Here is a 12,618-nt window from a genome sequence, read left to right as displayed (position 1 = left end):
TCACTGTCAGTTGACCTGCACTTACTGAAGCCAACAGGAACTTGGGTGCAGTCTTTGGGGTGTTGCTGGGGGGTGCTTTGCCATTTTATGAATAGTCTAACAGTGGGCGCTTATTAAAGAAAACACCATTAAATAGCCAGTGAACTAATCAGAAATTCATACTTTTTTTTTCCTCCAGTCTGATTCGCATCAGTCATCTTATTCTCCACAACCTCAGCAATTCCCACAGAATTCCTCTCAGCCAGCCTCCATTAACCAGACTCAGCCACAATCAATATCCCAGTCTAAGCACGTTTCTCAGCCACAGCAGGGTGCACAGCCACCCCATCAGGTCCAGCTGCCTTTGTTTAACTTTCCCCAATCTCCCCCAGGTCAGTATTCCACCTTGCATAACCTGGGACTACTTCAGATGCACCATCACCACCAAATTCAGCTTCCCAACACTTCTTGGCCTATTCATGGGCCTGTTATTCACTCTGCACCGGGTAACCCTCCTCATTCTACAAATGTTCCATTTTCTATGAGATCTGGCAGCAGCAGCACCACAAATAACCAGAGCAGTGTAAGCTTGAATGATCCCAGTATCATCTTTGCACAGCCTGCTGCCAGGCCCATGGGAATCCCCAGCACTTCTCATGAGGGACACTGGCACAATCCTGTGACTCCAAACTCACTGGTGAACAATGGCACTGTGGGGAATTCAGGTAACTCTTCTCTGTTGTATCAAACCTCTCGCACTTTGTGTACAAGTGTTAAGTGTTACAGGAACAGCTAACTCTTTCAACTTGTTTTATAAAAAAAAAATGTGATGCTTAAGAAACCAAATCACGACTTTCACCTGTCTTAACGTTTTCATAGGAAAAAAAATTAGAATCGATCACCATAACTTTTAGGCATTAGTCCTGTCTGCCGTTAATGGCTGTGCAACAATGAGAAATCCTGCATTCAACTGAGAAACCTCCTCATCACTGTTTGAGTCACTCACATTTCTGTCAATGTGCTGACAAATAATGGATTCCTTATATCAGACAATCATGGAAACATTAAGGTTGGAAAAGACCTCTAGGATCAACACATCATTGCATAATTTATTAGATGAATGCTGAGGTTGCAAACATGAACTTGGAGACTGGTAGAATTACAAGTTGAATATTGTCTCCTCACCTTCAGTATAATATAATATGATCTTATCCATTCTTTTTTTCCTATGGTTTGTCCTGCCACATTTAACTTCCATAATCTTGATGTTGATTCCTGAAAATACATTTTCCTGTGACAAGTGGGCAACAGCCTCTTGCCTCATAGCAAATCCAAGTACACTGGTGTGTTTGAGGCTGCAGAAAAGCAGTATACAATGATTAAAGCCCATTCAGTTTACTCTGCAACATGAACTGTGGCAGCCCCTGAATTTTAACTTTATATCATTAATCATTGCAGTGGTCTTCTGATTTATTCTGAGTGTGTAAGTCCTTCTATGTTTAAAAAAATAAATCCATAATACAATATACTGGTGCAGTTGTTCATCACAAGATGAAAATTCTGAATCTCTTGCCCAGCCTTTCTCTGCACTAATAAGGTGATTGTCAGTAACAGTAGATTTTCAGCTGGGTCAACAGCTGTGGATGAGGAGTAATTCACTAATGGGCTTCAAATACATGTTAAGGTCCTGGAGATACATGCTTTTCTATTTAAAGCTTTGTGGGGAATATATTTTAAAGGATACAGGAACTCCTACCCATGTGTTCTGTGTGTCTCCGGTGTCCTCTGTCCCTATCTCTCCATTTCTGATCTTCTCATCTGGCCCCTTCTCCAGCTTTGTCTTTCCCTCAAGCAGCTCCTTCCAATCCACATCTCCTTACTAAGGTAGCTGCCTTCTTTCAGACAAGCTCCATAAATTCTAATTCCTTCTCCATTCTCCCAGGTTTCTTGTGCTGTCAGTCACAGTATTTTTTTCCCATCCCTCATCTTCCTTCAATTTCCAACCTCATCACACTCCTTTTCTTAGATCTCAATCATAGTAATTTTCCTCTTTGTATTTGAATCAGTTTTATTTCCTTTTTGGCTTAAATGCCATTAAGGTGGGTACACAGCAGAGATGAGCTGTCTCCTGTCTGTTTGCAGCCTGGTTTCTTACCTCCTCAGGACAATTTGAGAACAAGCTTGAGGAAACTTTGTCCTGGCTCACGTAACCTTGACTTGGAAGGAGCTACTTTAATTTTCTTTTCAGCAGACAACTGATCAGAAGTAGGATCATTAGAACTATCAAGACAGACAACTCTTTTTCATGCATACTCCAGAGCTATGCCTCATGTTGTGGGTCCTGCCTCCTTGGATGCTTGATTTCTCATCCTTAATGTTGCAGTGATATCAGAATTGTAAATGGAATAGCTTTACAATTTGTTTATTTATTTCCAAAGTTTATATTTTTCTCTTGAAAAATCATTTTTTAAGTCAGTCCAGTAATCTAGATAGCAAGTTTCTTAAGCATGGAAGTATTAGTGGAATTCCAGTGTACATCTGAGAGTTATTTCTTGCAGTAGGATAATAGCTTTCATGTCACAGCTCTGTCAGTGATAGTGGATATTTGTGTGGGATCAGATAGTAGTAACATTGTTCAGACCTTGTATTTTTCATCACAAGACATAAAAATAGTGAAATCATAGCTCTTGATTTTAATATTGATTCATCCTCTCTCTTCCAAATAATTCTATTATAGTGAATAATGAAGTAATTTAGGTGGTAATTTTTACTGATGTACATTTAAAAAGAAAAGCAGTACATCAGACTAATCACATTAAGTCCCCTGCAAACTGTTATTTAAGATGTAAATTGTATTTGTGACTTACTGTTTAATTATTTCAACTTGCAATGTGCTTTTCCCTTTCAATTGAAAAATAGATCAGGGTTTCCAAGGACAGTTTGGTAAAATGAACCCTCCTTCTGTCCCTTGGGACCATGGGACCCCTACCCATTTTCCTCTCCTCCGAGGAGCGTGGCCTTACAATATGCCTCAGAACTACATGCAGCAGGGAAATGCCAGCTACCCACCGAACAAACCTTTCTACCCTCAAGGTACTAGAACCAGTATGTGAATCAACAGCTCATGCAACATGTCTCTGTACTGTCTCAAAGGCTTTAAAAGCCAAGGAATCATGTGTCACTCACTAGGCTCCCTGGAACCATAATGAATCCCAGAGTCAAATGAGCGCTTCAGCTTCCTCTATGGATGAATGAAAATCTTTGTGGGAGGGAAGGGTTAAAATAAAATTCTGAAATCTGAGCCAGTTTGCAGCCTGTTGCACTTCCAGCCTCTTTTTCCTTGCTGCTGCTGCTGGCTCACTGCAGAGCTGCCTCTGCTTCAGTAGAGGTTAAGATGTTTGGCCCATGATCATGTTCAGAATATGAAGAAATTTTTGTCCCAATTCACTTTATTTGGTTTTTGTATGTTGCTTTGTAAAATGACTTACATAGATAAAAACTTGCAAGACCATAGAACAGTTGAGGTTGGAAGGGCCCTCTGGAGGTTTAGTCCAGCCCATCCACAGTCAGAGCAGCACTGACTGCAACGTTAGATCAGGTTCAGTTCATCAGGAAGCTGGGAAGGACTGACTTGATTTCAAATCTGATGTTTATGAAGGGTAAAGGTGTCCAGGATCTGGCAGGATGGGGAAAGGCTGTAGGAAAAAGACCTCCACTACCAGAGAAACGATGCTCAAATTTGACCTCGGGATGTGCAGCTTCCATATTGCTGGGGTCACCTGCTGTAACACGAGAGATACGGGCTCCAAGTCCTTCTTCAAAATCTAATCTGTTAGCTCTAGCAGGGTTTCCAAGTGAAAACTAAATTTACTTAAAATCCTGAAATTATTTTTGCTAAATAACTGAAGTAATGCAACAAAATGATGATTCTTAGGGAATTTTGGAGATAGGATTTAAGTAATTCTGCATTGTCCCATTAAATGGGGTAGTTGCACAGATGGCATTTGTGTCAGTCTAGTAAATGGCTTTATTTTTAAGTTAGATTAGTACACTGAATATAGCCAAGCACTGTTAAATATGTGATTTGCTGAAGTAATTGTAATCCATTTTCTTTTAGCTGGTCCACTGATGCAGAGTAACCAGCGGTTCTCGCTTCTGTCTCAAGGACACCCACACTTGAATCTGAATTACATTCAACAGAAAAAGTGAAATTGGATGGGATTGTGGGTGGGTGGGGGGAGGGGAGGAAGAAATTCAGGTTCTGATTTAAAATCTTAATGCAACATGTTTAGATACAAGATTATTTAAGACTGTTTTTAAACTGTATCATTTGTACATAGATATGAACTATAGTTTTTACTAGTATCACAAAACTGAGTGATACAAATTTCATCTATTTTATTACCCTATTTTTAAGGGGAATTGTGTTTTGTTTTATCTTGATAAACTGTAAAGAGAGAGAATTTTTAAAATTAAGTTCTTTATTTTCTATTAGCTGTATTCATACTTTGGTTGCTTCAGACTTTATATATATTGTTCTAAAAAAAAATAAAATTAGAAGGGGATTTCATGTGTTTAAAAATTTGTCACTTCTATTCTTTACAGAACTATGTAGTGCCAAAAAACTTTTTAAAAAGAAAAATAAAACTGCAAAAAAAGGACATAAGACTTTTTCCTCTTCCCTATTTGTATGCGTGCTTGCTTTAACCAGAATAATAAAAATGGCTTTAATGTGGAGATCTTGGAAAGATGAGCAGTTTTAACAAGTGATACAAGCACTAGACCTCTCCATGCTGGTGTTGTTGCATGTGCTGTTCACAGCCCCTGTGTGTATTATGCTTGAAGGAAGAGCACACCTGTTTTTCTGTTTATCAGCTTTGCAAAATAATGTGCAAAGACTCTGGAAAACTTAGGCTGTACTGGGAAGCAATTTTAAAGAGGACTTTCCATGAATGCACTAGGCACACTCTTTGTGTTGTCAGCACTCCCAGGGCAATATGAGAATCCTGAAACCCTAAATGCAGTGTTGAGGGATAAACCTGCCCGTCCCTGCTCCTGAAGCAAGGCCATGGAAAAAAAACATGGTACACAAGGGCTTAACACAACTGATTTCAAATGTAGTAAGAGGAGAATTGTAGCTTCAGTAAGAGCTTAATTATTCTAAATCTAAAAAACTAACTTCACTCAGAGAAGGTAGAGCTGAACATCATGGTGTCAAATTCTGTTCCCAGTCACAGGGAGACCACAAATGATGCTCAAAGTAGTGTTGTACTGTCTTTAAGTATACTGAACTTCTTACTCCAAAAGAATGAAGCAGTGCTTTGTACTACTTGAACCTTCTGAACTCTCTGATGGCAGCATCAGAAGCAGCAGATTACACTGAAGGGTGATTTTTACAAAGGTCCCAATGACAGCCACGTCTTGGAGAGCACTTTAGAGTGAGCTTTTAGTGAACACACTGGATTTTGACAGCCTTGCTTCCTCTCCTGTACTGGAGCTCTGAGAGAGCAGGGCTGGGAGCCCTGCAGTGTTTGTGACTGAGCACAGACTTCCTTTGGCACTGGACTGCAGGGACAGTCTGACAAAACAATGCTCTGATTTGAGAATGAAGCCAGCTTCAACCAGGAGACATCTCAACAAAATTTTATGAAGGAAACAGCCAGGAGCTGTTTAATGACAAACCTTCCTTTTTTTATTGCTCATCACTAGTTTTTACAGGCTTCAAGAAAAACAATTAAAAAACAATCTTCAAATTTTATTACAAGGATGAGTAACTAACTACATAAAAAGTATCCTTAGCTTACCTGTAATAAAAAAATCCAAGACAACAAGTGAGAATGATCAAAGAAAGGGACTGCTAAAGCAGCCAGTACAGAGCCAGCTGTCCTGTAGAGCAAGTAGGACAGCATAAGACTGCAGTTCAAAGCCCTTAAGCTGGGAGCTGGGTTTAGTTTGTTATTCATTCCCTCGCCGACTCTTTTTGTGACTTTTCTTAGATCTGAAACAGAAAAAAACCAAAAAGACAACATTGTAAAACCCCCTTCAACTCCCAAATTGCCTTTAAGAAATAGGCCAAGCCTTTACCTTTCAGGTGATTTGGAATGACTTCGGTGTCTGTGACTACGGTGATGCCCTGTGAGATAAAAAGGCAGTAGTTATTTCAATTGCCACTGGAATTCTTTGTATTACTAATGCAATGTGCTTCTAGTGACCAAGTATGCTAGATAATGCCAGAACAACCCTAGCCTTAACTAAGCACTCAAATTAACCTCCTGGCAAGTATATCAAAACTTACTCAAAACAATTCTGCAGCCATTAATGGAGTTCTCCAGCTGTGCTTTCATGTAAGCAGAAGTTTTATCAGCCAGATTTAGCACCTGTGCTACCATCTCGATATGGTGACATAGATTTTTCTTGCAGTGGATGTAATGCTGCTAAAGACTTTCCAGAGTTAATCTGGAAGTGACAGAAATACCTGGAGATTTAGATCTCGATCTGTGGCGCCTCTCCCGGGATCTGCTCCGGTGCCGTCTCGGGCTTTTGCTGCGATGCCTCTCCCGGCGTGGTGATGGGCTGAGGGAAAGGCAGCTTGTAAGAGAGCTGTACTAAAAATGCACATTGCTCAGCTTACATAATAGAATTAAAGAGTACCTTCTTCTCTTTGGAGAGCGGCTGCGCCTGGAGTTGGGGGGGAAAAGAGAAAATCACTAAAAATCATTAGCAGAACAGCTGTTTCATTTCCCACATCCTTCAGCAACAGCACCAGGGCTTCTCCTACCCCCCGTTAAAGTGGTTTTGACCTGCACAAGGACCTGCTTCAGGACTCTGAGCAACAGAGGCTACTGTTGAGTTTTTCCTGGCTTCTTATCAGTAAGAGGAATTAACAGGATTTTCTCTCCAGCCTGGGGCTTAGATGAAAAAACACTTGGTTCTCCTTAACATCTTCACTGTATTGTCAAATTTAGCTAAAGCTGGCTAGCAATTTGAAGAGCTAGAGAAGGACTGGAGAAACAGGCAGAAGGGCTGACTGTGTCTGTGCACTGCAACTCCACTTCAGGAAGCGCTAAAGGAACTGGGAGGTGTGAGAGGTTCTGGCTGAACTGCCACCTTCACTGCTGTGCTTCAGCCATCTGCAGCACACTAGGTAAGAACACTGCTCAAGGAAAGAGTCACCTCACCTCCTTGGAGACCTGCTCCGGCTCCGCCTGTACCGCACCACCGGCGATCTGCGGGGTTTGTCCAGGTCCCTGTAGCCCCTTCTGCGGTGGTCAGGAGATGGGATCCGTTCCAGCTGGAAACAAGAGGGGGGAGGGGCTGTAAGTCTTGTTTCAGCAAGGTTTGAAGCTATCGGTAAAGATTTCTGAACAATTAATATAAATTGCAAAGGCATGCAGCCAAGCTTCCCCATCCTCAAGTATTTCATGTTCAGGAGTGAGTGGAACTGCCCAAAACTGCCAACTGGAAATTCAAACAGCCACTTCTCATAGTGTTGGTTCTGAAGAAGTACAGCAGCACTGACTGATGGTCTCAGGACCTTCCATCATCACTTTTAGTTCTCTCCTTTACATATGCATGTAAAACAATTTATCTAAATATGCTTAACACAGAACAGATACAGATTTGTGGAATTCAAGAGACAGAAAAACTTGACAACTGCTTCAGGCTCTAAGTCCTCACAAGCTGCTTATATGAAAATATGTTATGGGGGGAGGTAGGAGTTGCCAGCAGCCTCCTGGTGCCTCCCCCCTCAGATATTTGTCACAATAAAGTGTTCTAAAGTGGTTCAGCTTTAATGATCCCTTTCTAAAACAGTTCACCAACCTTTTCATCTTCTTCTTCCTCCTCCTCACTAGATTCTACATCATCCATATCTTCTTCCAGAGCACTAACACGAGGCTCGAGTTGCTCAGCTTCTTCCAGAACATACCGTTTCTAGGAGAAATTGCAACTTTATTCAACATAACCCAAGTAAGAACAAACACCTAAGGAGGCAACCACAGTTCATACAACAAGCCAGCAGCCAATACAACTACTGAACTTGATGCAGTTAGGAATTCCATAACCATCCACATTTCCCAACCTGCAGTCGAGGCAGGATGATGTCGCAAACACGTTCCTCATGGAGTAGCTCATCAATAAATTCATCCACATGCATCAGCTCGAATTCTGGGGGTGAAAAATAGCATTTAAAAGAAAGAAAATTAACACTAGAGGCTAAAGTAAAGCTGAAACACTTCAGACAACTTCTGTCATTCTGGGCTGGTTATGCCCGAGTTTTTAAAATTTACATTGCTAAACAGAAGTAAAAGTGTTTACCCCCATTTCTGTTCTGACTTTTAATTTTCCGATAGTCATTGTACAGTGGCTCCAGGTACTTGTAGCAATCGATGGCAGTGCCTGTCAGTCTCATGTACAGTGCTCCAAGCATTCGGACATACCTGGAAAGGAAACCTTTTCATGGACCTCGGCTTCCTCCACACTTAGCAGTTTGGATAAAAAAGAGTTTTTCCCATAAGTTTCTGAAGAAAAATCAGTACACTAGCCAGAATACCCAACCATTTAGATTTACTCCATCACTTCCTCAATAATATCAAAAACATATATATATTTTACATACATCATGTTTGTATGGAGGCATTATCACTAACTAAAATGGAAGAAATACTGAAGAAAAAGTAGATTAACATGAATCCCTTAATCCAGCTCATTCCAAATACTTCAGGCAGAGGTTTATTATCACAGAGAGCACATGCCACAAAGATGAGCCCTTTCAACAGACCAGGTGACAAGGAGAGCAGTCTTGAAAAGAAGAAAAGCTTGGTTTTGAGAAAGCACGGTTCATCAAGGCCTACTAAGTGCTAAACCCTGAACTGAGGTTTCCCTGGCTGTTTTGGGCACTTTCCCTCTGTACAATAATCCCACAAGAGAGACATCACACTACAACTTACTTGAAGTCCTCGTTTTTTATGAACTCCACGATGATGTCCTTCTCGGGCTGGATCTGAAGCATCTTCAGCGTCAGGCACAAGAAGGGCGTGGGTTTAATGTTCCCTCCATAGACGGCCCCCACGTATTTCAGCTCCATGGCCGTGTCCACCACCAGCTCAGCTGTGAGGCCAAAACACTCCTCCTTCCAGTACTCGGACTCGTAGATGCGGGTGCGGATGATCCACCAGGTACTGCGGGTTGGTGCCGTGGATGCTGTGCGCGTCCTTCACCGTGTGGTTGGCCATGACAGGTGCTGGACAGCCCCGCTCGCAGCTCCAAACTCAGCTCTCCTCAGTTCCCCTTCCGTGAAGAGCTGTGCCACCTTCTGCCTCCTCCTTGTCAGTTGCTGTGCAGGCCAGTTTGGTCTTGGGTTTCCTTTTCTGAACAGGGGTGACTGCTACCCGCTTAGGCTGTCCTGGCTCAGTGATGGTTTGCGTGGACACAGTGCCTGTTTCGTTTTCTTTTCCCTATATCTCAGCTGGTTTGAAGGTAAACCAGCGGGAGAAATGGTGGTCAGGGCGGTGGTTGCAGTCCTAGTGAAGCGATGATTGCAGTCCTGTCAAAAGCAGTGGTCCTCCTGTGGAAGGTCTGGCCCTCCTCTGGATCTGTTCAGTGGTGGTTGCTCCAAGTCCCCAAAGTGCCCAGATTATATATGGTCAGATTCAGGCAGGAAGGTTCAGTATCTCCCCCCGGGCAAGGAATTTCACAATGTAATGATGTAATCCTATGAGTCATAGGATATTTTAGGTACTCCTTGATGGCCTAGGTCGCTACAGCTGCCCATTGGGGCCTTTGAGCCATTATGGGCCATTGGCAGAGATAAGCCCCTTAGGCCGGGTGTAGCTGTCACAGTTGAATACATTTGTGAAGACAAAGAAACACTGCCCTGCCGCAGGGTTTGATCTTTCCCTTATCTGACACCCGGCTTGCAGCCTGGGGGGTCGGGTGTGCCCCGGGCAGCTGTTGCAAGCCACCCACCATTAAGTGTTCATCAGGAATAATGCAGTGGGGCTAGAATTCAGAGTTTAGTTACATCCCACCCTTGTAACCCAGCACACTAAACAATAGATTAAGTGCAAAGAGTGGAAACAGAAGCGACAAGACTGCCCACCAGAGGTTTTAGTAGCTCTGTTGCCAGAAAATCCTGTGCAGTGGCCACGGGCACAAGACTTGCTGTGTGGCTTTTGCACAGCACAGGGGTCACTCCTGGCTGCTGAGACCTAGGGAGCTGCTGAGCAGGGCTGACCCTGGTGGCACTTCCCCCTGCCTGGCACCAGTGTCCAGTCATCCTACAGGCTTCAGCAGGCTGAGGAGAGCAGGTTGTGGGGGTATGTGTATATCCCATTTCACCATTTGCTTCAGGTGTGTTGGCAAAGCAGAGTTGAGGGCTGCTGGTGGGAGGATGATGATGGTCTGGTTACTGAAATGAAGAAGCTGTCAATCCCTCGCTCCAGTCACCCTTTCTGCCTGACATGGACCTCCCACAACAGTAGTGCACACAGGATTTACCCTCCTCCTGCCCAGGCACGAGCCTCAAACAATGCTACAAATTCTGCATTTATTGGACAATAGTTCTATTCTTATATTAACTTGCACAGGGAAAATTTTTGCTTCTTGTGTTCCTAGTAAATGCAACTCAGAAGGAGTTTTATTTTGATTTTAAGAGGAGGAAAGTTATTGGCTTTTCAGCCTGGAGAAGGAGCCGGGACACGTTAGTGTGGCATTCCAGTAACTTTAGGTGGTTTATGAAAAGGAGGGGGAGTGTCAGAGACTGAAATATTTTATTTTATGACTTAAACATTTTCTTAAAGGACTTTTAAAACTGTATTACAAAAGCTGCAGAGAAGACTACCACACCCTGAATGGGGCCCTGAGGCCTGACACTGCTCGATGATGAAGATAAGATAAAGTAACAAATTCAGGGCTGGGGACATTCACAAAGCACAAGCTTAACACCCCCAAGGTGGAGACCTGAGGGGTCCTCACCGGGGAGGGGAAGCTTATCCACAGCAGAAGGGGGTGACATGGCCCATCACAGGGGCCCCCCTCAAAGGGGTCCCCAGACCCTGCACCAGAGCACCAGAGATGGTGCAACAGACCCTCAGTGTTGCAAGGGACAGTGTCAAGCCGGCCCCTGCAAGGGAGACACGTGGGCGTTCCCACCTGGCCCACAGCGTGTATTAATCCACGGGATTCTGCTCTCTTTGGCGTGTGGCAGCGTGGCCACGGCAGCGATGGGGGACCCTCACCACCAGCAGACCAGATGGAGGGGAGCAACGAGATGTCATTGGGACCCTTGGATGGGTGCTATGCTTCCACCTAACCCCTGTCACCTCTCCCTGGCCCCCACTCCCCCCACACACTTCTTTTTCCTATTTCTTTCTCTCTTTCTTTTCTCTTCCCTTCTCTTTGCCTCTCTACTATTAAATAAAATACATCCATGTTTTGGCAACAACATCTAAGGTTGTTTGGTTTTAATCTCATTTCTGGGAATATTTTGAACCTTCTAAGTTCTTTCTGGTTTATGCTCAGAGACTTAGCTTGCTTTGCTTTCCTGGGTCTAAACCAGATTGCAACAGGGAAGAACTTCTTATATGGGGACAGAGTGACAGGACAAGGGGCAATGGTTTTAAAGTGAAAAAAGGCAGGTTTAGATCAGATCTTAGCAAGAAATTCTTTACTGTGAGGGTGGTGAGGCCCTGGCACAGGTTGCCCAGGGAAGCTGTGGGTACACCATCCCTGGAATGTGTTCAAGGCCAGGTTAGATGGGGCCCTGAGCAACCTACTCCTAGTGAGTAACCTCCCTGCCTAGGGCAGGGACATTAGGAGAAGATGACCTTTAAGGTCCCTTCCAACCTAATTCATTCTATGATTCCATTACTTTAGATTCTACAAGACACATCAACACTTTCCTGACAATTTATAAGCTCTGAAAGGAATGAGGGACTTGTCTTCACAAACAAGCTGTGGGACTGCTGGAAGATAAAACTAGTACTGGGAGATAAGAAACGATGGGAAGGATTCCACTGATTGATGAATGGAAAGAAAGAGATTTGTCTTTACAAATAAACTATAGGTCTGCTGATAAATGAAATTGGATATTGAGAGATGAAAGAAACAATGGGAAGAACCATAAATTCCATAAGAATTAAAATAAAGGTGGAGTTATACATTAGAAGGGAGTCTTAGGTATGAGGCATTTCAGGAAGCCTGTACCTCTCAAGTACCTCAGCCAATGCGGAAAGAGAGAGGGGAAATGCGGTCGGAAATTAGGATAAATAGGAGGCTGTGCCCTTCAAAAATTTGAGAGACCCCAGGGGAAATGCCCCATGGCCTCTCCCTTTATGCGAATAAAGTAACAAGATTCCTCTGTCTCCTTCTTGAACATAAACCTCTGGTGTTTGTGGATTAATTTTCCTGACAGCTCCTTTCACCCAGCACTGAAACATGGCTGCATCTTTTCTATGGAATGAAGCTGGAGTTTAAATCAAGGGCATCTATTTGTTGGTATCTGCGACTGCATCTCTATTTTTGCAGCTAAACAAAACTATTGATGCCATTTGATAGCTTAAGAACCTCATTAAAAAACTATAAAGGAATAGATTATTGTTATTTATAATTTAATCATGATTTAAGATAAATAAATATCTG

General features: G+C 43.0%; 2 protein-coding genes across 5 annotated transcripts in view; one reads left to right on the top strand and one right to left on the bottom strand.

Annotated features, from left to right (window-relative positions):
- The window catches only part of ZCCHC11 (zinc finger CCHC-type containing 11), a 36,446-nt gene extending 31,799 nt beyond the window's left edge, over positions 1 to 4,647 (top strand). For 2 of the 4 annotated variants that reach the window (XM_017733470.1, XM_008633040.2), the window contains 3 exons: positions 179 to 704; positions 2,899 to 3,072; positions 4,097 to 4,647. In XM_017733470.1, the coding sequence (XP_017588959.1) occupies positions 179 to 704; positions 2,899 to 3,072; positions 4,097 to 4,188 (792 nt within the window). In that variant the 3' untranslated portion in view covers positions 4,189 to 4,647. Of the gene's footprint in view, positions 1 to 178; positions 705 to 2,898; positions 3,093 to 4,096 lie in introns of those variants that run through there. The other 2 variants (XM_017733472.1, XM_017733471.1) reach the window with 2 other exon arrangements.
- Positions 4,648 to 5,646: 999 nt separating this feature from the next.
- Positions 5,647 to 9,283, bottom strand: PRPF38A (pre-mRNA processing factor 38A). The gene is given in 10 exon segments (XM_008633039.2): positions 5,647 to 5,977; positions 6,064 to 6,112; positions 6,455 to 6,552; positions 6,631 to 6,657; positions 7,158 to 7,270; positions 7,801 to 7,911; positions 8,060 to 8,145; positions 8,296 to 8,417; positions 8,928 to 9,149; positions 9,151 to 9,283. Coding segments are annotated over 10 exon segments (933 nt in total). The 5' UTR covers positions 9,213 to 9,283; the 3' UTR covers positions 5,647 to 5,934.
- Between the last annotated feature and the right edge of the window lie 3,335 nt (positions 9,284 to 12,618).

Source organism: Corvus brachyrhynchos, unplaced genomic scaffold (genome assembly GCF_000691975.1).
Source record: "Corvus brachyrhynchos isolate BGI_N302 unplaced genomic scaffold, ASM69197v1 scaffold34, whole genome shotgun sequence".
Classification (NCBI taxonomy): domain Eukaryota; kingdom Metazoa; phylum Chordata; class Aves; order Passeriformes; family Corvidae; genus Corvus; species Corvus brachyrhynchos.
This window is presented reverse-complemented; position numbering and strand designations above follow the sequence as displayed.